The following is a 24,667-nucleotide window of genomic DNA, read 5'->3' on the forward strand; positions in this document are numbered from 1 at the left end:
TGCACCTTTTCATGGTTTCATCATGTCTGCTCACTATCTAGCCACATAATGCACAGTAATTGTTCGTTTAGTTTCAGCAATCGGCCAGTCAGCCACATCCAGTGCTTTTTAATATCGGTATTGGCATCAGTCATTTAAAAACCCATATCAGTCGACCACTAGAAACAGGGAGTGCTTCTTGACCCAGTGTTTATGGTTTGCAATATGGTGATATATTAGTTTTATTGTAAAACACTATTAGACAATAAAGAACTACTAGCTACAAAAAAGTTTGTTCTCTTGTTGGTCTGGTGTGCCACCTAAAAAATATATGCCTCGAAAGCATATGGTCAGGGTTTTTTTATACGTAGCCCAACTAGTGTAAATTGAGTGTTCCAGAGTTCCTTCAAATGATAGCATTTAAATTTACGAATAAAATCAATGTTGTAAAAAAAGTCAAATGTAAGGCATTTTATACCACTGTGCCATTCACTGTATTCCATTCTATCTGGCTTTACAAACAAAGCTCAGTTGGAACAAACCCCTTAAGTTAAGCAAAGCCTCAATTATCATTGTAAGGTTATTAACGCTAAGGATTTTCTTAGCTTAAAGTGTTTATTGGAATTGCCTAAAGATCTTTAAATCTGCCTGCACTAGCGGTCCTGCCTCAGAAGCTGTTCTAATGAAATTTATACATCAGAAATGTTCTCCTGAGAGAGATAGACAAAATAGGATGTGAAGCAGGGGCAGGAAGCGCGAATACTGAAGATGGAGAAAAATTGAAAGGGTGAGAGAAGCTGAGTTTTAGCAGAACAGACTGGAGTCCTTTGAGTGCTACTAGAAGACTCCAGGAAGCGTGGATTCAATCTCTGTCTTCCACATCCCTTCGTCGGTAAGATAAAAAGAGGAAAATAAAACACACGCAGTGAATGCATATAGCAATAGCCACAGGAGGAAGCAGCGGGCCTCTTTGTAATTTTATGTAATGAGAAAAGGAGAAAGTTACTGATGACAGCAAAAAAGGCAGTTCCAAAAAGACTTACAACACGCCTTCAAATAGTCTCAGACTTTTATCGCTTTATTGAGTCTTTTACTCACTCCTCAAGTAAGTGAGGAAGCGTCATGCTTTTGCTATAGCATACCTTTAACTGAAATAATGTTTTATAATCAAACTTCCCTTTGTTCCCTCAAAATGATTATCTTCATGCTTTTTGGCAAGATACTTGCCCAATACCTCACAAAAAGATGTTATCTTAAAGATAATGTGTGTAATTTTTAATTCTGTAAGATTTTTATAAGAATCACTTTTTTCAGAGATAAAGTAACCATTTGTAGATTGATTTCCTCAAAAATGGGAGACTTGTTTGGACAGCCTAACACTGATGAGATGTGTTCGGGGCGGAGCTATTTGGTGCTGCTAGTGGCACTGACATTACACACTTTACCTTTAACCTGACAATAACTACAGACAAACACACTATAAAACAACTGGCATCCACACAATGCCATGTGTAACGTAAACCCTCATACAATATATCATAATCCATTCATTTGTAGTTCTGTCACCCTGAGTATATTTGCTAAAGATGCTAATGTGTTCTGTGTGAACTACGTTCGGTTACATTCTGTCACGTTGTTGATGCAGGTTTAAAGTTTACCCTAAAAACCACTAACCCACCCATAATTTCAGCTGGCCACTTAAATCTGCCATAATCCACATGATTAGGTCTCACTACAGTCTTCTAGTTCTCTCATCTTGTTGGTCTGTTGAACAAACCGCTTTCTAAATCCACGTGGAAGCCATTATGGTGAGGTGAATGTTCAGACCTAAGACAACAACTTCTCCATGAGGAAGCCAGAGAAACGATTACATAATCACATATTTGAGACGTTCATATTTGGTATACAAAATGGAATGGTTTTCTATTCGTTCTTGCTGTCATAATCCAGAATTCTGAATGGTCTGTCATGGTGTCCACAAAAAGGTACTGGCAGTGGTTCTGACAAATCTGGATTTGTGGGGTTGTTGAGGTTTGAACAGGTTGAGGGGTGTTACTCCGGAGTAGAGTTTAATCTGATGGGATTCTTGAGAGATGACGGGTGGGATGAAGCGTCTGAAATGTCTAGGGTCTTTACCCCCATCTTTTTCAGAGACGACTCATCCGTAACAGAGATGGAGCGTGTGAAGGATGGGCGAGGGAGGGAGGCAGACAAATCTATAAAAGAGACAATGTTGTTATGGACAGAGCTGTAATATGTCTGAAGAGCTTTTGATCGACACAGATGTTTCTGTTTCGGTAGGCTAACCAGGCTGCAACAGCAGGGTTAGATGAGTCATGACTTCCATATTAACAATAAAGTTACATCACAGTTCTGACTAATCTCTGTCAGTCTTTGAGCATCTTCATGCAGTGTAATTCTTTCACCAACAGAGGGCACTGTGAACACTGGGAGATCTCATGCATGCCATCATCTTGAAAATCTGTGATTCAAAAGGTAGTGCTAAATGTGCAAAGTCTCTAAGTAATGCAAAATAGTTATACCTCATTTGAACAAAAGATAAATATTGTATTAAATTAGAAAAATGCTAAATTTAAACTAGTAGTCTCAGACTTTTGGACCTGTCTGTGTGGAACCTGCAGACATATGCACTTGCTACGAAAGTTTGGTATTCGCAGTTGACTTATTAAGCTGCCAGGAACATAGAGGGAACTTAACTCATAACTCATCCATCACTACTGTCTCCTCAGCTCCAGTGTGTAAAATCTTTCTTTCAGAGTATCTGTACAGTTGCCTGGATTTCTTCTACCTCACACACGAGGGTGCATCTTCCTACCGTGAAGTCTCACATTTTTTATTTATTCATGGTTCAATGTACGTGTTTCTCCTCTCAGATGTTTAGTCCCTTCCTTTCTCTCCGCTCTCCAACATCTCACAACATTTTTCCACTTTCTCTTTCATCATTTTGCTCCCACTCCCTCTGATGAGCTGTTACCTGTGCCGTTAATATCATTCTTCAGTTTGCTGTTGGTTTCCTCTTGCAGTTTCTTCTCATACTGCCTCACCTCTTCGAGCGTCATTCCTGCATGCACGAATATTGATCGTACATTTGTATTTGCAAAGAAATTAAGATTGCACACGCGCAGCTTTTCAGCGCTGGGAGATCAGGATTCAGACGTTTAATGAACAGAGCATGCGGTTAATTGCGATTACGAAACATCACATTTACCATGCCACTCGTCAATCCATGCCACAGCCTGTCTGTGTCCCACCAACAGAACGTCACGAATGTTCTAAGATGAAATCATAACACACCACAATGTGATGGAATTGCATGATTGAAAAGAATGATGTAAGGCAGGGCTAATCGGTTCTGTTCCTGGTGGGCCACGTCCTGCAGAATTTATTTTCAGCCCTGATCAAACACTCCTGAACTAGCTGATCAAGGTCTTGGATTATAAAAATTGAATATGGAATAAACACGTTTAATAATTGTGTATAGCCCTCCAGGAATGACACTGAATAGCTCTGTCGTAATGTATGGTGACAGTGATATCCCCTGTCATGAGAAACAACGTTTTGGTCAGTACCCTGTGGATGAACTCTTCCGTTCTTCCCTGGAAGCCATAGATCTCAAAGCTACAGGTGACTCTCTTGTAGGAGCACATGATAGGTTTACTGCTGTTCCTCCAGCAATCCTGTAGGGGTCCCCGACCTGTTTTCTCTGACACCCAGTGGCTCAGATCCTGTTAAAGCATCATGAAATCTTACATTTCTGAGATGTTAACAGGTACAGCTGGCACATTGCTGAAAACGGTAATTGGCCCCATTGAATGTGCTCTGTGCAATTTTTTGGAGGATCTGTTAACAGAAATGCAGTATAATATAACTATGTCTTCAGAGGTGTATAAAGACCTCACATAATGGTGCGTTTTTATTGTTTTTATTACCTTAGAATGAGCTATTTTTATCTACATACACCGCGGGTCCCCTTGCATGGAATTCGCCATGTTGTTTCTACAGTAGCCCTAAACGGACAAACTGCTCTACAGAGTGCGTTGCATAAATACATTATCTCCTTCAGCAAAGAAGCAAAAACGTGATGACCGTAGTGCTTTACAAGGGGGGTGTAGTGAGCCGTTGGTTGCAATTCGCAACCTCACCACTAGATGCCACTAAGTTTCATACACTTGGCCTTTAATTTTATTAATAAGTAAAAACTTTGCTATTTCATTCTTCCGAGTTAAAAAGCAGTGTAAGCAACTCTATGAAATTTGAAGTAAATATGTTAATTCTGAGTGGTGAGGTGGAGTATGCATCCATATCATCAGTTTCTGAGTGTTTCACTGCATAATAATAAAAACAAATAGTTTGATCAATCAGTGTGCCATATTTACATTTATTCATTGGGTAGACGATTTCATCCAAAGCGTCTTACAAATGAGAGCCTTAACAAGTTATGCATGAGAAAGTAACACATCTGTTGTCTGTTTGACTCTTGTTGTTGTTCAGAGACGTGGGTTGTAAGTGTGCATTTCCTCGGTGTAACTCAAGTGTTATTTATGTTTCCCTGTGACGCAATCAGAGCTGAAGTTTCAGTTTGCTTTGGCCTATTAATGCACATGAATATGTTTGTAACATTGAATATCAGACAGCTTTGTAAATTTGCCAATGGTCGAATCTGGTTTTCGACTTTAATGTTAGACACCATACCAGTTTCTGTTGATTTTATTGTCAATCAAATTTGGTAAGTGTTTGCTTAAATACTCTTTATTTCTGTGTATTAATTCAAATGGTTATGTAAGATTTTATTGTCAACACTACACTTTTAGTTTAATTTTAGGAGCAGCATACCACTGTAACTGCTTATCTCTGCATGGCTATCCATTCCACTGTGTGTGTGTGTGTGTGTGTGTGCGTGTGTGCGTGTGTGTGTGTGCGTGTGCGTGCGTGTGTGTATGCATTGCTTTGTGCAAATTAACTGTCTTTTTGTGCTTATTGGAACACATATTTTATGCAGTCTCCTCCATCTTGCCATACTCTACCCACCCACATTTTCACAGTTGTCTACGCCCCTTTTTTAGAACTCTTTTTAAAATGGAGGTGTGAAAAAAGAGAGGCGACTCGCAACACTTTAAGAGGATGTACAAAAACTTCTGATTTAATTGTGTGTGTGCGTGTGTGTGTGTGTGTGTGTGTGCGTGTGTGTGTGTGTGTGTGTGTGTGTGTGTGTGTGTGTGTGGATAGAAGGGGATGGACAGATTATGGGTCTATGTCTAAACTAATAATAGTATAGTGAAACAACTGCATGTTTGTGTGTATTACGTGCTGACTGCAGGTGTGACATTACATTGCACAGCCCATGATGTGTGCCTTTGAAAGAGTAACATTGCTGATTTTATTCGGTGGAAAATTCACTTATTTAAGGCTGTGTGTTTAGCTGATGTTCGAACTGATATCCTCCATCAGAACCGGGTCTTTATGTTAAGGACGAGTGATACAGTTTATTCTTTTGATACCAAGCACTATGGAGACCGATAATACAGATATTGATATCGTTGCTGTGCTTTGGATGTCCACATTTTCTGTTTTTCACAAAATAAAAAAACACTGTACTTTTTAAATGATTAAATACTGTGTTGTCAAAGAAAGTTGACAAGCCCTTTTTAATGCTTTTATTGGTTAGATATTTTCAAAACCCAGTGACAAACATAAAGGGTGACTAATTATAATGACTTTTGACAAAAAATAAAAATCATGAAATATGGAGATACAGTTTCGGAAGGACTTAAGATGATAAATTTGTAGAAAGTCTTACAAGTACTTTTTATTTAAATGAATGCAACACAAACACCTTACAGTAAATGGTATATTATTTTTTAACACATTTCTTTTATCAGTTGTTTGATGCACATTCATTTTGATACTATATAAAATCACTAGTTTGAAAAAAAAACCATTCTGCTAGAAATAAAAAGCAGTCTAGAAGTATGCCAAGTAAAGCCCTGCTCTTAAGAGTCGAGTGCGTGTTGAAAGTACTGAGTTTCCATTGTTTGAAGAACTCTGATAATAGCTTGCCTTCGCTGCCTTCAACTCATTGTCAACAAGTCTGAGCTTGTCTATGGCATATCTCGACTGTTTCTTTTTCTTTGTATGCTGTAATCCCTTGGATTTGGCTTTTTCTTCACTCTGCATGTGACAGCTGTGGATATGAGGCTCCGCATGACTAAGTATGTGGGTGTAGCATGCTTCACTCTGATGTATTGTTTGACCACTAAAAAGAAGCAGATCCGAATAAAACGTACCGCTGAGGAACAGGGCGTCTTGTTGTTTCTGTCTGCATTTAAACATTAGCTTTATGGATATTTGCACATGCATGAGAGGGCAGAAACCAGGGGAATAGAGCAGTCGGATGGTTGTTGTGTTTCTCCATGTATTTAGTCATATATGAATGTGTATGTATGTACCTCTGATTCCTTGTAATGCCTGTCAGGGATTGGATCACTCAAAATGTCCAAAAAGCAGACGCTGTCCTTTGGGGTGGGTTTATCGTCAAACACCTGCACAAGAGACATCAAACGGCACAGTCAGACAAACGCAACAATATATCACTGTTTTCTGTTTCGTACACTTTCTGATAAAAGCAGAATAACTGAGGAGAGCAATTGCACTGGTCGGAGAAAAAGGCAATCTGCTTTGCTGTAGTGCCTGGAGTGCTCCATTTCTCATGGCGCTCTTAATATAAATATCACACGATTCCACCAGTTAAACATTCTCTAGCACATTACAGAACCTTGACGCAATACGTAACAAAATGCCGAGGGCAGAGGCTTTGAATGAATGCAAAAAACATGGAAACAACGACAGCGAAGTCAAGCCTTCTATGGGCTGAAGTACTGAATTATGCAAACTACTGCAGGCCAGTGGAGCTTTACTCTGTGTCAGTCAGTGCAGGCCAGTGGAAAAAGAAACCCACCACATAGCACGTCTTAACATAAAACAGATTGCCTTGACTGTGCAGCATTGCAGGTGCTGTTTGCACCCGCTGGAATGCAAGAGAGAAAAAACAATGAGAAGCAATAAAGAAAATGAGCGCTATTCGCTCATCTGTGACCGCTCTCTCTCTTTCTTTCAAACGCTTTTATAGTCAATGTTTTTATGCTGTGTATGGGTTAAAAGAGTGCAACTATTTATTTTCTGTGTTCGCTCATGAGAAAAGCCGCTGTAATGTTTACTGTTCGTCCTGTGTGATGTTGACAGAGGCACCAGTGTTTCCATTCGCCTGACCGAATGTGGTGGCGTTATGAAACTTGTGGCGAATGCAACTGCACGCAAAACAAGCGCTGGTTTTCATTTAGGGGTTGTGTGTGTTATATAAGTGCATGAGAGAGTGTACTCGTGAGGGACACATTTTTAAGACGTACTCATTCACGAGTTCGCCTCGCAGACTATAATAAGGGACAGATAGTATGCGTATTTGGCGTGCTGTCCCGGGGAGAGGGCTCTGAGCTTATAGTTCCTACGAATTTGGAGCGCCCGCCCCTTGTCCGAGGAGAGGGCCCCGGGCCCGATAAATGCCCGGACTCGGGTTGTTCCCCCCTGTTATACCACGGTAAAAACGGGCTGATGGTGAGGAGTTGGGGTAGAGGAGGGATGTTGCGAAAATGTAAAGAGAATGAGGGTAAGGCGTCTTGTCTATTTGTAGGGGTTTTCAACCGAGCTAAAAGGATGATTGGTGAGATTGGCATGGCTGGGCAGTATTTATGATACATGTATTTAAAATATGTATTTTAAATCCAAAATAGTATTTTGTAATTTGTATTTGATTGGGTCGATGAAAATGGCTTCATATTTTGTATCAAAATACTTCAGTGTTTGTATTTTTGTAGTTTCAAAATACTGCAAAATACTTTGAAAGAAGTCTACGTGATGACACCATAAGAATGCGGCCTCTGGTGCCTACTCGGTAGTTTGCCCGGACTTGTTGTTGAGAGCGGAACAGAAAATTGGAAGAAGGTGGTCAAGGTAAGAAATGTGCAGACTGCAAGATTTTCATCTGTCTTGCATAAATTGCTTTAATTTTTAAGAGTTTTTGTTAAGTTTTGGTCTTCGTGTTAGTAGCCTAACCTAAATACTATTATACCGAGCAGCAGCCCCATGTTAGCTTGCTACTTTCAGCCTATGTTAAGGTTCGTCGGTTGTGCATGAAAAAAATTAATAAAAAAATAACGCATTTCAGTGTTGTACAACATTACATTCTAATGCCACTCTATTAGTAATGGTGTAAACTTTCATGGAGCACCAGCATTTACTGTCGACTGCCTGTCACATAATATATTATTATATGTTTATTATTATTTATGATTAACAATCAAATTGTTAATTAATGAGAAACTAGTTGCTATGAATACAGGTGCCAACAGTTGTCTTCTTATGAATGACTTGTTTGTCATTGAGTCAGTGTTGCTGATGCACAGAAGGCCCTTTGTTACCAAACACCAAGTAACTAAATTAGGATACAATTACACGTCATTTGCAAACTATAAAACATTAAACTGTTGGTAACTCTAAAACTAACCTTAGATCACAGCCAGGCGTATGTGAATATTTGATCTTTTAACTGGTTGCATATGTCAGAATTATTGCATGACTTGGGCAGAGAAAAGCGGTTGCTATCAAACATTGTTTACTTAATCCACAGATCCGCATTTTTTCATGATACATGGGGGGCGGCACGAGCAGTTAAAAAAGAAAATCCTGTGCGCCGCCACTGCGAAGCGGTTTTCTATTATCTATCATTTCACTGTGTGGGGAACTGGCAAATTGGCGCCCCTGCTTGCTGAGAAGGTGCCGTGCACAGAAGCTGTGTGAAATGGCTAATAAAAATAGGTAATACAAAACGATTATGTGGTCACCATTAGAGTGTTTTCACAACGCGTCATCAATCAATACTGCTGACTCGTAAGTGAAGTTCAGAGTAGAAAATTAATTATACTGCACGTGATGTTACAGCACATGGTTATAGCGATTCTGGGGTGTGATCGACTTGCATTAAAGAGCTTTATTTTCAGTTATTTCTAAAGAAGAATCATTTTTTCTCCAGCAAAATCTGCGATTTCCATTAGGTTCAATAGCAGTGCTTACTTTCAATACCTCCAACATGGCCGACTTCCGGATTGATGACGCGTCGTGAAAACACTCTATTGGTTTAGTCTTGACTTCTGGTTGTGTTGGGGGGATGGGAAATCTGTTGTTGATTGTCGAGTGCCAAATAAACACAGAGATGGACAGGAAAAGGTCAAAGCCATCAGGTGCCCAATTTAGAAAAAAAAGAAAAGAAGAGGAGAAACGAGCAAAAGATAAAGGAATGCAACTATGTTCTCTCTGTATGATTATTACGGTATCCATGTCATGAATGATGGGCTAGTGTTAATTGGTGGGTATAACTCTTTAAGTTTGTTAGCCTTTTTGCTTTGATTCTTGCTATGCTTATACAACAATAATTCGGTTTTAAATCAACAAACACGAGATCTAATTTCACCATAATATTGTGCTTTGCAACAAAACTGTTACAAGTTCAGTTATTATTTATTTCCATCAGATGGGTTAACGTTAGGCCCTGTAATTAGCCAACGGAATTTTCAAATCTGTGTAATTATAATTTAAATCGGACTACTTTTCAAATTGTATTTCATAAACCAACATCTCAGACGTTATGTCAAAACGTTATGGGGTTTCAAAGCAAAAAATGACTTTCTGTTACAGAACAGGGCATTGATTTCATACATGTCCACTTAAATCATGTTTATCAGGCATTTTGGGAGACACAACAAGTGAATATGGAAATAAATTATACATCAATATTCCTATGAAATATTATATATTATTATTAAAATGTTGCCAATTATTACTCCAATTATTACACTTATTTTTTCATTAAATGTTGCTCCAAGAACACATTAATATGCAAATTAGATACAGTGTATAGATACATTGCATTGAATGGGAATATTAATATATGGCCATTTTACCCACATATTGCATAAAGAAAAATGGTGTATCAATTCCATCCATTATATCTTTCATAACATAGTTGAGAATCATCTTTATACAAATTTTGGTTAAAAAAAATCCTGAAACCCAAAAAGTTATTGGTGATTGAAAAAAATCCCATTGTTTTTGCCTATACATATAATTTCATGTAATTTTATTTTTAATTTTATGAGTCCTAGTGTCCACTACAGAGGACATAGCATAACATATGAATAAAATATCATTTTTCGAAAATGTTTTTTACCATTTGTTTCTTATGCTCTAAACAATGTGATGACATGAAAAAAAACTAATTGAGAAATATAATTTTCACTTATGTTATAATAAAATATAACTGTTTGTGCAGAATTTTGTGGTATTTTTTTTGGGGGGGGGGGCGCTCGAAGGGGGTCTCACCCAGGGTGTAATTCAATGTAGAAACGCCACTGCGACACGACAAAAGACATTAGAAACGCATTAGAATCCATTATAATTTTTAATTTTGTCCACACTGGATGCGACGCGGTGCGACTTTCGCGTCCGGTGTGGACACGGTGTCACTGTGGAATAAAAGGCTTATAGGTTGTAGCTTATTTGTTAACATTAGTTTACTACATTACTTAACATAAGCTAACAATGAACAATACGAATCGTAATCTTAAATTGATTTGTAAAATTAAATGTTGTATCTGTTAACATTAGTTAATGCACAATGCACTTACATGAACAAACACTGAAATATCAACAGAGATTACAAAATGCTTTGAAAATATTTTGTTCATTGTTAGTTTCATGTTAGCTAATGCATTAACGAATGTTACTAAATGGAAACTTATTGTATTGTGTTACTGTTAAAATGCGATTTGGTCTTTTAATCTTTTATCTTAAAACGATTTAGGTGTCAAGGGATAGAACATTTAATTTGAGAACAAGTCTGAGGTGAGATCTCACTAGTAAAACTCTGTGTTTATATCAGCGTGTCTGTTGATGGATGATATGCTGAGTGATATTTGGATCAGTTGGTGGAAACTGATTTTATTTCCTTTGGAACGTATCAATAACAAAACTTACCCGCCACGTATTTGTCTCTCTCACAGACAGACTTGCTTATTTTAGCTTTGAATCACCGCTTTGTGGCAGGTTGGGTCTTGTTTAAGCTTTAGTTTTCATTTCCGAATAACAGAGAGTTCTCCAGGGCAAACTGCCTCTCCCTCTCTCTCATTCACCGAACACAATCAAACACATACACACAACAAACCAGTAATAATAATAATAATAATAGCTTCTCCACTCCAAAAATAGACTCCTTTAAATGAAAAGTAAATGAGTAGTTTACGGCGGCCTCTTTGTTGATGAAAAAGGCAGTTGGCATATGTTGACATAATGATCTGACCTCTGCTTTTGAATGTTTTAGAAACAGACGCTAACTCAAAGACCCTTACAAGGACGCTACGTGTGTCACCGATGAAACGTGGTCCTCCTTTAAGAGGATTATCTTCTGTGTGTGTCTTTGTGTGTGTGTGTTGCCGTACTCACTCACATTTTCGCTGCAGCCGTTGTTGTTCAGAAAGTGCGTCTCAATCTTGACTTGAAGCCTTGGTAGGAAGGAACACTTGTGGGATGAGCAGAGAAAGAGAGAGAAATGGGGAGGACAAGGCTAAATGATTATGTCATACATTTGGCGGGCATGTGAGCCCAAACGGACTTCACAAATCAGTGCAGATGTGAGAGAATACTTACGGTGTACTCTGTGGTAAAACGCCGATAGATGGATAGAGAGAAATGCAGAAGAGAAATGGGGTGTTAAATCACGACTGGTTACTGGTGCATTTAGAAGGATTTGATGGATATAGGTGCCATTCGAAGAGGCAGGGTAATATTCAAACAGTGTAGTGTTTATTGCAAGATGATGCTTGAACTGACCTGTTATGGTGTAAGGATAGAAATTCCAAGCTGTTTCTGTCACATAAAAAACCATGGGAACAAACTTTCTCATCCAGGTGGGCAATTTGCTGAACAAAGACAAAAAGGGAAACATGAGAACAGCAATATGACACAAGAGACGCATTACACAAACACATAAACAGGTCTGTTGAAAGATTAGCTGAATTTACAGTCTGACTAATTGCTGGTTTGGGCAGGATAGTTATGGCCTGGTGAGGACACCTACACACCAACATGACAAGCTAAATATCAGCACCCACAACACAAATCGTACTGTTTTGCAAGGTTGTACTTTCATTCCTCTATACACTCTCAGAAAGGAGTTTTTAGTCTTATGGAATTTATGAAACACATAAAGTGTCGTTTTGTGTTGACTGTGTGTTAAATAAATTAAAGGGACAACACAAGGATGAGTTATGCTGTGTTCACACCAAACACAAATTGAACTATTTGCACGAGTAAATTACACAAAAAGTCAATGCAGAGACACCAAAAGATGCGAACTCGCGCCGCCCAACGCATGTCAATTGTGTCTTCCGTGCAAGTAGAAGATTTTCAATTTGAGCAAGAAATTTGTGCGAATATAACGAACTCATCCTGCGAGTGATATAGAAATGCTTCGCGTTTGGTGTGAACAGACAGCATTACAAGTAACGCAAAATATGTTGTGCTTAACTAGACACAGTGTTCTATTAGGGACAGATTGTTTTAACTAATCGTACATTTAAATTGAAAGATAATTTGTGTTATGTGTAAATATAAATATATGTCTCATATAGTCATTAAAATATATATGTATGTTTCTGTATTTATACCACATATCTGTGTGTGTATACACACATATAATATATGTGCATAAAATATAATATACATATTTTTCATATTATTACATATCTTATTGTAAGATATTTTAGCAATGAATTTTAGTTATGACCAGGGCCACCCTGTGGTTTGATATTTTGCTACCCAACGAAATAACAATCATATGTTTTATGTGTATCCAAATGTTTTTGGGGCCACCGTGTTTATTTGTGTGTGTGCTTGTGTGGTATAGGGTGAAAGATAGACAGCCGTCATAACATTTATGTGTCTCATTTCCAGGGCTGTCTGGTACCAATAGTTTCTCACAAAAACAGAATGAGAGAGTGAATGAGAGATACGAAAGAGAGAGAGAGAGAGAGAGAGATAGGGTCTGTGATATAGAGAGTGAGATAATGAACTCAACAATGTAAGATAAGACGGCACAGACAGCAGTTCAGATTTACAGCCTGAGGACCCGAGTGATGGATGGATGGACGGAGAATGAGAAGAGAGGGGAGGAGCAGAGAACATGTAAATCATTCACGGTCAGCCAGTTGTGTCGCACTTTCTCACTCTCCTTCTTTTTCTGTTCGTGTAGTGACAGACAGTTCCACAGCGTTTTTCCACCTGACAACTGTCATTACATTACAAACCGCCAATGCTATTTTGATGACACAAGTTAAATTATTCATAATTACAATGTAGCAGTTCAGCGTGATGTACGCGTAAACAGGACATAATGATCTCGTCTGTAGTGATATCAGCGTTTGAATTATACTCGCGTGCGCCACGATAAGATTTATTTGACCATTAGGAACTTAATGCTCTGCCCTTTTGGTCTTTGCTAACACATTAATGGTTTGAGAAATTTGTTTAACCGCTAGAGGTGCAGTAATTTATATTCACTACACATCTAATGATTTGTGTGTGTGTGTGTTTGTGTGTATGTGTTTGTGTGTGGGGGGGTCTTTCGTCTTTGTAAAACGAGAGTTTAAAGAAAGAAACAAGCAATTACAATAAATGTGTGGGTGTATGGGAGGATATCACACTGAAAGTGTACATGATCATCAGCAGTGTTTTACAACCTGTTTAGTCTTACATAACTCAATAGCCCCTCACATAAGAAAAAACTCAAGTACCCCTTCAGCATCACCAAATTTACATACAGCTTATTTGGACCCATAAGCCATAGTTCAAGCAAATAAAATATCCTACCAAAGTGGCATGTATCTTTAATAATTATAACAGAAGATTTCCAACAAAAGTTTGTTTGGTTTGTTTTTTTAAAGAAAATTATCTGTGACCTACTCCATCATTTTAAGTCACGTTGACCTAGAAACATTTTATGCACTGAAATAGAAATCTCCTCTTTCAAATGACACAATTATTTGTACTCGAAAACATTGCTGAAGTATAATCATTTAAATGTCATTCATTTACATATTCATGAATGTGTGATTCATCAGTTCGGAAGTTACATACATTATTTGACAGAAGTAGTTTTATACTTTATAGAATTAAGAGATCAGTTACTAGTTGAGTAAAAGAATGTGTATGTGTAAAATATAAATAGTGTGCAGTATGCTCTTCTCTTGATTTACATTTTTTTCAATTAACTTCAGTAGCAGTGGTCATTGTAGAACTGTCCTGAGCTAAATGTAACATTATATGATAGGTTTCCCCTGGTTAAAACGCTGATTGGCCGATTACAAGAGATGATATATTTTAGCCAGTTGCATTTTCTTTAAAAATACGTTCAAATTCTAGATTTATTTACTCGAATGGTTGGGTTTGTCCATATGTGACCTCACCATGGTTTGAAACAATCATTTTCTATAGACTGTTTCATTGAAGGCGCGTGCCTGGACTGCCGTTAAATATTTAAATATTTACGATATAAACCGTCTATACATAAAACAAAAATGTTTTAATACAAATGTTGAGATCTCTGCTTAATATTGCATTTCTTCATAAAAAACGAATCAATCTTTTCTGGCTCTGAATCATAGAGTACATCTATGAAATATATTTTATTCTAATGTTTATAAAAATATGTTTATTTATTGTATTATTGCTTGTATATTACTTGTTCTTGCTTTGGTAATATTGCAACTAAACACAATCCTGCCAAATAAAGCTCTTCAAATTGCAATTGAATTGACTTCTTTTACTTAATCAACTTGGCACCAGTTGGTTACAGGCAATTGCAAACATGGCTCAGAAAAGTTGAAGACAAAGGCCCAGCACTGTTCTTCTTAATGCTAATTTTAAATTTGTAGATGAAACGAAGCAAAATCGACACTTTCCCAAGAACCTCTGGAATGTGCTTTAAGTACACCCTGGGGTACACAACCCCCCTTTTGGAAGTCACTGTTCTGTAGAGCGCTTGTAAGCCACAGTTTGAACACAGCGGTTCTGTTATTCTGAACGTCTGCTGGAACATGAGCTCAACAGGAAGTCGAGGAAAAGTGAGCGACCGGGCTGTGCTTCATGTGTAAATGCGTTGACTGCAGTCATCAGTAATCATTGGCAGGTGGGTGATGTAAGCCGTGAACGGAACTGGATGGCTCTTGCATGCGTGTATTATGTGTGTGCGTGTTCACCTGTTGAGGTAGATGCGTTTCTCTGTGATCTGTCCTGCTCCGTGTTTGGGGTCTGTGCAAGGCTCATTGCGGACGACCTCCACCCCTTCACCTCCTCCGCTTTGTTCATTGCTGTGCTTGCTGATCATGTACAGCTGACCGATCTTATACTGAGATGGAGAGATTTCAAAAAGTCAAGGTGAGTTGGTTTCTTTATCAGATGCGCAACGGTGCACTCTGCACCAGTTAACTGCATGCAATGAAATCCAGCGTTTGCATGGTATAAAGAGTCACATTTGGGTTCATTTAAATGAAATATCAAGATAGCAGCTGTTGTGCTCATGTCATTCCAAATTTATGACTTACTTTCTTCTGCAGAACACAAAAGAAGATATTTTAAGGAGCATTGGTAAACAAACAACATTGTCCTTCTTTGACTTCCATTATATGGACACTGAGATGCTTCTCAAAATATCGTATTATGCGTGCAATAAAACGAATAGTTGTATATGGGTTTTGAATGACGTGATGGTGAATAAATGATGAAATGTAAATTTTTGGTGAACTATTGGAAAAAATTCAATATATGTAAATAAAGGCTAATGTAATGCTGAACTGAGTAATTGTGTTTTATTTTGGCCACAGGGTGTTAAGAGCAGCTTGAATCTATGTGCATAAACGTTGAGAAGCTGTGCCAAACAGGCATGTTGTCTGCAATGCAATGTGTTATGAGCATGATGGATAAATGACAGGTAACCGTTTATGAGAATGTGATCGTTGGTAATAGTTCTTGGAATGGTTGTGAAAGGTGAGTGCCTTTAGCAGTCTTATCGCCTGCAGGCAGAAACTGTTCTAACCTCCATTCATGACCTTATTTTTATTCCCCATTTTTAGATAAGTGAGATTCTTTTAAACACTCCTTATTTTTCACAAAACCCAAATGTTGTTTATGTATCTCGTGGTTCTTATCTTGGTGTGCCTGATTTCTCATCTGACATTTTTTCCCAGATGTTGATCCAATAAAGAGCGCTGATGTGTTCTACATTTTTTCCACACATTTGAATGGAGCACCATGCTGCTGACACCTTTTTCTTATGTCATACCACTCAAATGCTTTGTGTTCATTTTGTCGCTTTTCTCTTGAGTAGCATCATTATGGAAATTTTCAGACAATTTTAAAACTTTATAAGCGAATTGCCACATCTTATTTTCTTTGTAATGGGAAAAATGTGTAATAACTTCATGTGCCAAAGCATCTGATTCTGATAAAGATGACGTTAGTGGAGTTGTCGGACTCAGTACAGAATAGCGTCACCACAAAAGGGAAGGTGGAGAATTTTCTTTGGAAACCATGCAATGTGCTGATCATTTAGGCCACAGACAACTTCTAAGATGGAATGTTGGATCAGGTGTGCTGGTATGGACTTGTCTGGTCTGAGCGAGTGGAAGTTTGGTGCTTAAGGGAGGTAAAATCTGGACAGACAAAACAATTCTGACCCTTTTACAGAAATCCCAGGTGGTTGTATGAAAAGCTCTTGTGCTTTGTTCTAGCCTTGGGCTGAATAACTCAAGCCTGTACTTGGAATGTAAGGACGTAACAGGTCAGACCTGTTTAGGTAAAGAAAATGACTAATACAGAGATCGCTCAATGTAAAAAATAAATGCGCATATCATATACCCGCTGAGGTGAAAAACATGCTTGAGAAGTTTGGTAGCTGTAATAACACGACCTGAACAAACACAAACTAAATAAACACACTTTCAGAATGAAACGATGAGTTTAGTTCTGACAGGAGAAGGCATGACTTCTCATATCCCGACAAACATGTGAGTGAGTACTAACATTCACGTTAATAAGTGAGCGCATGCGTTCACGGTTTGAATACTGCTGTTGTTCTCATTGACATCTGTTTAAACAGAGAAGAATAAACATCTTAATTCCTTATGTGTTTACTTTCCTACACACTAAGTTAAAGTGATGCTTTACACACACTCATAGAGCCAAACATATGTTAAAGGTTAAAAACTTACCTCATCGACAGTAAGGGGCATGCATATCCGATACTCCTTTACCAGCATGTTTCAGGTTTACAGAATTTGTTTTAATCCTCGTCTTTCTTTCTGTTTCAGACAGACTGTATGTCTGTGTATTGCTTTTGTCCAACTTTCAAATGAACCTCAGTGAGGGAAACTTAAGCGGTCGCCGTAAAGCAACAGCACACTCCAGAATGCTGCTGTGTCACTTCTAAAATCAGCCTTCCTTTTCTTTTTGATGTTGCACCGTGAGTGGTCCAGTAAAACTGCGCGTAGACAATTTATTTATTTATTTTACTGCTCTCATAGTCTCTCTTTCTCTATTGTCTTGTTTCTCTTTCAGTCCGTCTTTCTCCTGCTGTTTGGGAGCATGAATGTACTCCCTCCCTCAGTCAACATTCAGCTCTCCCGCTCTGGTTTTAATTTGTCTTTAATGTGATTGCGTAGATAGATATGGCTCTGAAAAGCGAAACCGAAGCTTCCTGTCTGAACTTCTCTCTTTCTTTTGCTGTCACAGAAAGAAACAGGCTGCAGTTTGCATGTGTAACCTTGCCATGTTTATGGCCCCTCCTTTAACCCTCCCCTTCTCAGTTCTGCATTCTTTTCCTACTGTGCTTATCTTCTTTCTCTCCTCCCTCATTCATTCCACCCCTTCCCTCCACCGTCTCTCTACCTGACTTTACTTCTGCCCAATTACTATAGCTTTCCTCTCATCTGTTTGATCTCCCTCACTCACATGATTTCTGTTTTTTTGGCCTGCGTTCTCGATGTATATCAGTAAAGCTTTACTTTGCCCCACGTTAAGCACTGCCCTGCAGAATGCACTCTGGTGTGTTAACCAGCTCAGTTTCGGGTCAGAGTGTGTGTTTCTTGTGTGAGGTGGGGGGTGCTCAGTCTCCACAGTGTTTACTTTGATGCCCTACATGGATATTGAAACTTGAAATGGTCTCATGTGAAATTTCCTCCCCATGAAGAAAACTGCTTAATAAACACGCTAAATAATGTTTTAATGATTTACAGCTGGGTTTAGGGTTAAGGTTGGAGGATATAAATTACATGAACTTGTTATAAAACAGTGAAGTCAAAGGAAAGTCACTGCTAATGGCTGCAAGGCTTCAACCCATAGCCTGATGTTAAAACGGCTCTAATGATGCCATTTCTAAACCCAGGAAGTCTTAAAGTTACAGTACGTTTGTCAGGGGAAGTATATTCATTTTTCTCATACCTTCATCAACAAATCCAGCTCTTGTTTGCAACATGAATGCTTCTTGGCACTGTAGCAAATCAGACTGTACTACACAGTCAATGTAGGTAAACGCAACAGTCAGTTTTCTATGGACTGCTGGTTTTGGTTTTACTATGGTACTGGTATAACTGGATCAGGCTAAACAAAACCTGTCATCCTGTAGATAGCATAGAAAAGAAAACAAGAAAAGTAGGAGGTGTGGAGAAGAATAAAGGCATACTGAAGACAGCAGGCTTTTCTTAAACTGTGAGAGGTGGTTGAGCACATGTAAATAAATATTTATGTTGCATGTTATTTTACATTCATATATGAAAAAGCTGTCTTAGACATGCCAGGTTTTGTTTTTATTGCATTGTTTAAAGTATTGGATTGATTTATTTAATCCTGAAGTTAAAGGGAAAGTTCACCCAAAAATGAAAATTCTTCCAAACCTGTAAAAACAGATTGCATACCCCATTGACTCCCATAGTATATATTTTCCCTGCTATGGCAGTAATTGAGTGATGAGATCTGTTTGATTACTGACATTCTTCCAAATATCTTTCTTTGTGTATGAGAGAACAAAGAAATGCATACAGATTTGGAACAACCTGAGGGTGAGTAAATGATGACAGAATTTTCATTTTTGGGTGAACTATCTATTTAAATGATCAAGAAGAAAGAGCAGAATAGTTGACACACACTTCATGACAGGTAGGTTGAATCTTTCACCAGCTGAGAGCATTGATTGGCTGGGTCCTTAACTGATATTTCTGAGAATCTCTGCACACACTGGGAAAAAGCCCAAACCCCTGGTGTTCACGATGATGAAGGACTTTCCAATCTTCTTGTTGAGTTTCCATCTGACCCGCTGAATACCTCTTGAGAGAGAAAGAGACAGAGGGATCTTGAACGATGCAGCATCATACCATTATTACACTCTAAAAAAATCCGTAAAAACAGGGCACAATACACTTTATTAATGTGAAGGAATTTTACGTATTCATTTTTACAGTTGTTTTACCTGTATTTTACATTTTGCACTGCATTAAATTGCATTTTAGCGTTAACTGAAATGTCCATAAAATCAAGGAAAATGTACTGGTAATTTTCTGCCAGTACTTTATCCGTTTTTTACGGGGTTTTTAGTGTAGCGTATATGAAGCTGTTCAGTGAGAGTAATAGCGTTTAAAATGGAATTATAAGTAATCGGAGAAATTATATCAGGGAATGTAGGCATATGCATTACATCAAGACTGTATCCCCATGAACGCAACATTACAGAACCGAAACAAGCACCCTGAGTTTAAAAAAGGAATTATTCATTGTAAAGCTTTAGAAATTCACAAATGCAGATCCTTGCGAAAAAAAATGCTGCGTATGGGTTTGCCCATTACATTACTTATAGCTAACGATTTTAACGCCGATCCTTTTAACTGCTTATGAAAACGCATGTGCCGCTGCAATTTGTTTCCTTTCCTGACCGCCTAATTTTGGTGATTCCACGTTTACGTGCTCGGGAAAAGATAGTATTCCGTCTCACTGCGAAAGAAAAATCTTTAAGAGGAAGAAAATTTATTCAAGAAATGAAATGTATCGGATTTGAACAGAGCCTCTATGCGAGGGCACCGTTAAGGATTAGCCCTATTCTTCTCAGAAGGTCGGTGACAGCTATTGCGCAGAAGTACTTGGTTATTTTCTATTACAGCTCGGACCTAGAAAAAATTCAATCGTCGTCGAGGTTTCCCAGTGCGAAAGGAAAGTCTGTGTGGCCCTGAATAGGGCTCTCACTTTCTCCATCTTCCCACAGGCAGTCTTTCTCTTGTTCCTCTATTAGCTTCTTCTCTGCTTCTCCCTCGCGTCTAGTTGTTTTATCCGACACTAATGCCCAGATGCAGTGTCGTTGTCGGTATTATTGTCTCAAGGCCTGCATTAACCTTCAGTGTGATTCCTATAAGCCCTCTACATATGCACTTCTGGCAAAAATCCCAAAATTTCCAGGCTCAATTCCGCCATCTACTATTAATTTGATTGAAGGGATATTTCTTTATCAACTCCAATCAGAGTTTGTATAGTACACGAGGAAAGAAACACCAACACATACAGAGAGGGAATCGAGAGAGAGCGTAGCCTTTGCGTTCCCCAATTTGATTTGATAGGATTTACGCTATCAATGTTTACTCATCTGTTGTGCTCTGAGCTATAACTCAAATAACAGGACACATATACAAAGAGAGAACAAAGAGAGAGCAAAGGGCGCGAACAGAACATAAATTCCGCTAAATTAAACTCTTTAATGCGCGTTCACTTTGCGCTTGGAGGCAAACCATTTTAGCTGACAGATTAACTTTATGTACAGTACTGTCAGCTGTACTGTAATCTAACAACTACGACAGGTCCATCTTCTGTCTTGCAAAATCATTGTGATGACGTGTTTTATAAAGGGTCTGATTAAATCTTTTATATGAAACATTTATGAATGAAAATAAACAGCTACTCGGGGGATTGAGGGAGAGTTTTACAGTGCCTCGTATGTGCCAGTCGACAGAAGATCTGCTACAACACGCAAGATGGTTTGATTCGCATCCAGACTGAGCTCTTGCAGAGAGATTAATGCGTCTTCATCTGAGGACAGGAGAAAACGGTCCAGTACCATATGCTTAAAAAGGCTGAACAGCGTTTCATCAATAGCGCTGCGTCACGCTTTGTGATGTTTGTAGACCTTCTAAAAACATTGACTAACAATCATTCGAGCCCACTAAATAAAACACGTTGAGTGTCAGTATTAATCACGAGTTATTGAGCTATTGCTTTATTAACCAATTTGACCGTGTTTACAGATAAAACGGAAAAAAATACTTGTCACATGTAGTAATTATTTTTATTACCATCATCACTTATTTCTTAGAAAGTAAGCATAGATTCTTTATCGATACCCCAGCGTAGTCACCAGTCGGCTCAATACACGGATCATTTCCTTGGCGTAAGTAACGGTAACTCGCCAATAAACGCGCGCGCGCACACGATCAGTGCGTATTTTGCCTGTTCACGCCGTATGGATACATGCGTGTCTAGTAGCGTTCGCATGTCGACGGACGGTCATTGTAACGGACGCACAGCGTTTTACTCACAAGCGGCGATACGGCACCATTGATTCGCAGTCCGGGATGATGAGACGCGGAGGGGGCTGCGAGGGGCATGCAACAGAGTACCGAGTGGCTCTTGTAAATATTTATATTGCATGATTATATGCGAGAGAGAGGAGGTGTGTATGCGTGCTTTGTGGGGAGGGGGGTAGAGAAAGAGAGACAGGCGGAGGAAGAGACCTCAAGCCACCCAGTTATTAATATTATTCCACACCGCTAAGTTTAGCATTCAACACGTGTCGCTAGTGATGGAGAGAGAGAGGCAGGAGGCGCGCGCGCGAGAGTGAGGGAGGTTGACGGTTGCTAGGTGACGAGGCGCATATACTGAATTTTAACAAAAGAGCGGAGAACGAGGGAGAGAGAGGAGGGAGAGGGAGATAGGTAGAGAGAGCTCGCGAAATTGAATACATGTAGAATATAATATATTTCTAGGTGTATTTTCCCCGGAGAAACCGCAAAAAGGATACCTCGAGGGGAATGATGTGAAGAGAATGGAGGGCCGAGGGGGGACAGGCGCGTGAAAAACACAGTAAGTAACAGTTTATTGAATACCGCTGTGCTTCTGCATGGACTTGACTGAAGGAAAATGCGTGGAGCGAGGACATGCCACTCACAGGGCACCGGCGGTTCCGGGTGAGGGTACTTTGATGCGCTGTATGTGGAAAAGATGGATGGCACGCGATTGAGAGATGGATACGGTCGGCGCGCGCGGGGTTTGACCCTTCTGTCATTGCTGCACGCGCGCAAATATGCCAGTGTTTATAAACCCACTTGTTCCTCAGTGAAACATGCACTCACGCAGTACATACTTCGACTTTTCTTACACTCTTGCCGCACAGATGCGCGGACAGGTTACAGCAACATGCAGAAACGCACAGGCAGCGCCTGGAAACGACACGGAGACACGCGCAGTCTGCGGGCATAATTAGTGCTTTTCATAAAAACAACAACCGCAAAGCAATTGAATATTAAAATGTGTTTAAAATGCCCCGTGCGCGGTACAGTTAATGACCATGTCGCTGTGGCGCGCTGTCAGAACACTCGGTTCCAGTTGTGTATATATGTAAACTGCGGATTTATCAGTATTACTGAGCACAGTTGTCTGTGTGTGTCTGTGTGAGAGAGACCTGCTACTCTTGGCATTTCGGCACCATGCAAGCTTATTTCAACATTAGCTTGGAAGAATCGATTTGCAGTGTTATTTTTATTTGTTCAACGGGAGAATGAAGAATTTAAATTCTAGACGTGCGCTGTCTATTACTGTAATTTTTCAAAGTCTGGTGATTTGCTTTTTAATAGTTGAGTAAGAAATCTGTAAGATTTATGAACTGCGCTCATTATGTTAATTTCATATGAGCCCGCGATAGGCCCGCCGTTTTCCTCGTGCGATATGAATCAAACCGTTGGCGTTTAAATGAAGCAAAATCGTTTATATGGGGCTACTGCTTTATACTCCATAATAAGTTTTTTTTCCCCTCCTTGTGCTTAACTTGTTAAAGCTTAATGATGGATCCTCGAGTACTGCAGAGGAATATAAGGTCTTATGTCCACCAAAACAGGCCTGAGATCAGTGTTAAACTGTATGTATTATACACAGAAAACATATACTGTAAGTTAATTTAAGTTACAGCATGTTGTGAAATTTGACCTCGCTGTCATTTGTTAAACCTTACACTGTCCTGATATCCTACCCTAAAAGTAGGTTGTGAGATGTATTTTATGCTGTTCTGTAGATGAAATAGACAAATAGTGTGTTTTGGATACTTGTCACTTGAATCATCATGTACTGCATGCACTCACATACACACACACTGCAGTGCTGTAATGCGCACAGTGATGTTAATGTGTTGCCTTCAGTGTCAGCTTCACTCCAGCGGTCTGTACAGCTGCTTTCCAGGCTTTTACTGTTAAGGAGGGGGAGTGAAAAGACGAAAGAGTATGGAATGAAAGAGGGCGTTAAAGAATAATGCACAGAAAGGAGGATGTAGCTGGAATAAGGTGTCGATAAAAAAGGACACAGAGGGAAACATGGTGGGAAAAGGAATAGCTTAAACTGAAAAGCTTGGAATAAAGAGGAGTGAGCAAGAGGAGAAAGAGAAGAACGTGGTTGGAGGGCGCAGGCTGAGAGATGAGAGTTGCTTGAATCAACGTTTGCATTTCCCTTTACCTTTTTCTCCTCTGTTTTCAGTGCATTGATTCTTTATCTTCTCTTTTACCTTTGCTCTCTATCCTCTCTATTTTTTTCTCCCTGGGGCTTTGAGGCTCTAGAGCATTCCTGCTTTTTTAACATCTCTTTTTTGCGCTCTCTTACTCTGCCGGATCCCGTCTCTTCTTTTTCCTTCAGCGTCTCATCAGCATCTGTTGCCTTGTTTCTCCCTCTCTTTATTAACTCTATTTAGTTCACATAGCTGTGCTGATAAGTCCAGTATACCCCAAACTGCATCCAACTCCCCATCCAGTATCCCCTGTTCATTCAAATGTGACTAATTATGGTAAAGCTCATTAACACAGAACATCAATTAGTCTTTAACAAGATCATAGGCTGGTGTGTGAAAGAGATTGCATTGCTCCTCACTCTCCTACCTCTGGCCTGCTATTGATAAAGGCCACGCTAATTTACATTAGACCTCAGACAGACTTTGGGTGATCAGGGTCAGATGTAGAAACTGTAAGCGCATGGGGCCACACAGTCACTTAGATATTCAGGCCCATGTTTCACACACAAACCAGGTCGAGATTTTTCTGCTTTATGGTGTTACACAGCAGAAGCTGAGCCAAAGGGATAGTAAAGGAGCAGTATGAGAAGAAGAAGAGTGTTTCTAGTATATTTTGTGATGGTAAGGATTCTGAAAACAAAAGCTGGAAACGTTAGCATGTTAGGAGGAAACATCTATTACAGAGAAAGTGTACCACTTCGGCATCCT

At 39.2% G+C, this 24,667-nt stretch overlaps 2 protein-coding genes across 3 annotated transcripts in view; one reads left to right on the plus strand and one right to left on the minus strand.

Annotated features, from left to right (window-relative positions):
* Nucleotides 1–276: 276 nt before the first annotated feature.
* pitpnc1b (phosphatidylinositol transfer protein cytoplasmic 1b) lies at nt 277–17,903 on the minus strand. The gene is made up of 10 exons (XM_057340769.1): nt 17,370–17,903; nt 15,360–15,508; nt 11,935–12,023; nt 11,752–11,759; nt 11,552–11,623; nt 6,447–6,539; nt 3,570–3,725; nt 3,209–3,272; nt 2,975–3,061; nt 277–2,195 (listed from the first exon to the last, which is right to left on the minus strand). Exons 1-10 carry the CDS (start codon nt 17,415–17,417, stop codon nt 2,032–2,034), a joined length of 930 nt encoding a protein of 309 aa, XP_057196752.1. The 5' UTR covers nt 17,418–17,903; the 3' UTR covers nt 277–2,031.
* A 3,848-nt stretch (nt 17,904–21,751) lies between these two features.
* The window catches only part of LOC130557746 (glutamate receptor ionotropic, NMDA 2D), an 81,801-nt gene continuing 78,885 nt past the window's right edge, over nt 21,752–24,667 (plus strand). For both annotated transcript variants that reach the window (XR_008963342.1, XM_057339758.1), the window contains exon 1: nt 21,752–22,272. The gene's annotated coding sequence lies outside the window, so the exon portion shown is untranslated. The remainder of the gene's footprint in view (nt 22,273–24,667) is intronic.

Source organism: Triplophysa rosa, linkage group LG8 (genome assembly GCF_024868665.1).
Source record: "Triplophysa rosa linkage group LG8, Trosa_1v2, whole genome shotgun sequence".
NCBI classification, from domain to species: Eukaryota; Metazoa; Chordata; class Actinopteri; order Cypriniformes; family Nemacheilidae; genus Triplophysa; species Triplophysa rosa.

What these genes read in the sequence shown, in the direction of transcription:
- pitpnc1b (XM_057340769.1), bottom strand. Translation starts at nt 17,417, where the DNA reads ATGCTGGTAAAGGAGTATCGGATATGCATGCCCCTTACTGTCGATGAG. An exon ending in CGGAAGAGTTCATCCACAGG is followed by an intron (nt 3,273 to 3,569) that starts GTACTGACCAAA and finishes ATTTCATCTTAG; the next exon opens with AACATTCGTGACGTTCTGTT. An exon ending in ATGGATTGACGAGTGGCATG is followed by an intron (nt 3,062 to 3,208) that starts GTAAATGTGATG and finishes TCGTGCATGCAG; the next exon opens with GAATGACGCTCGAAGAGGTG.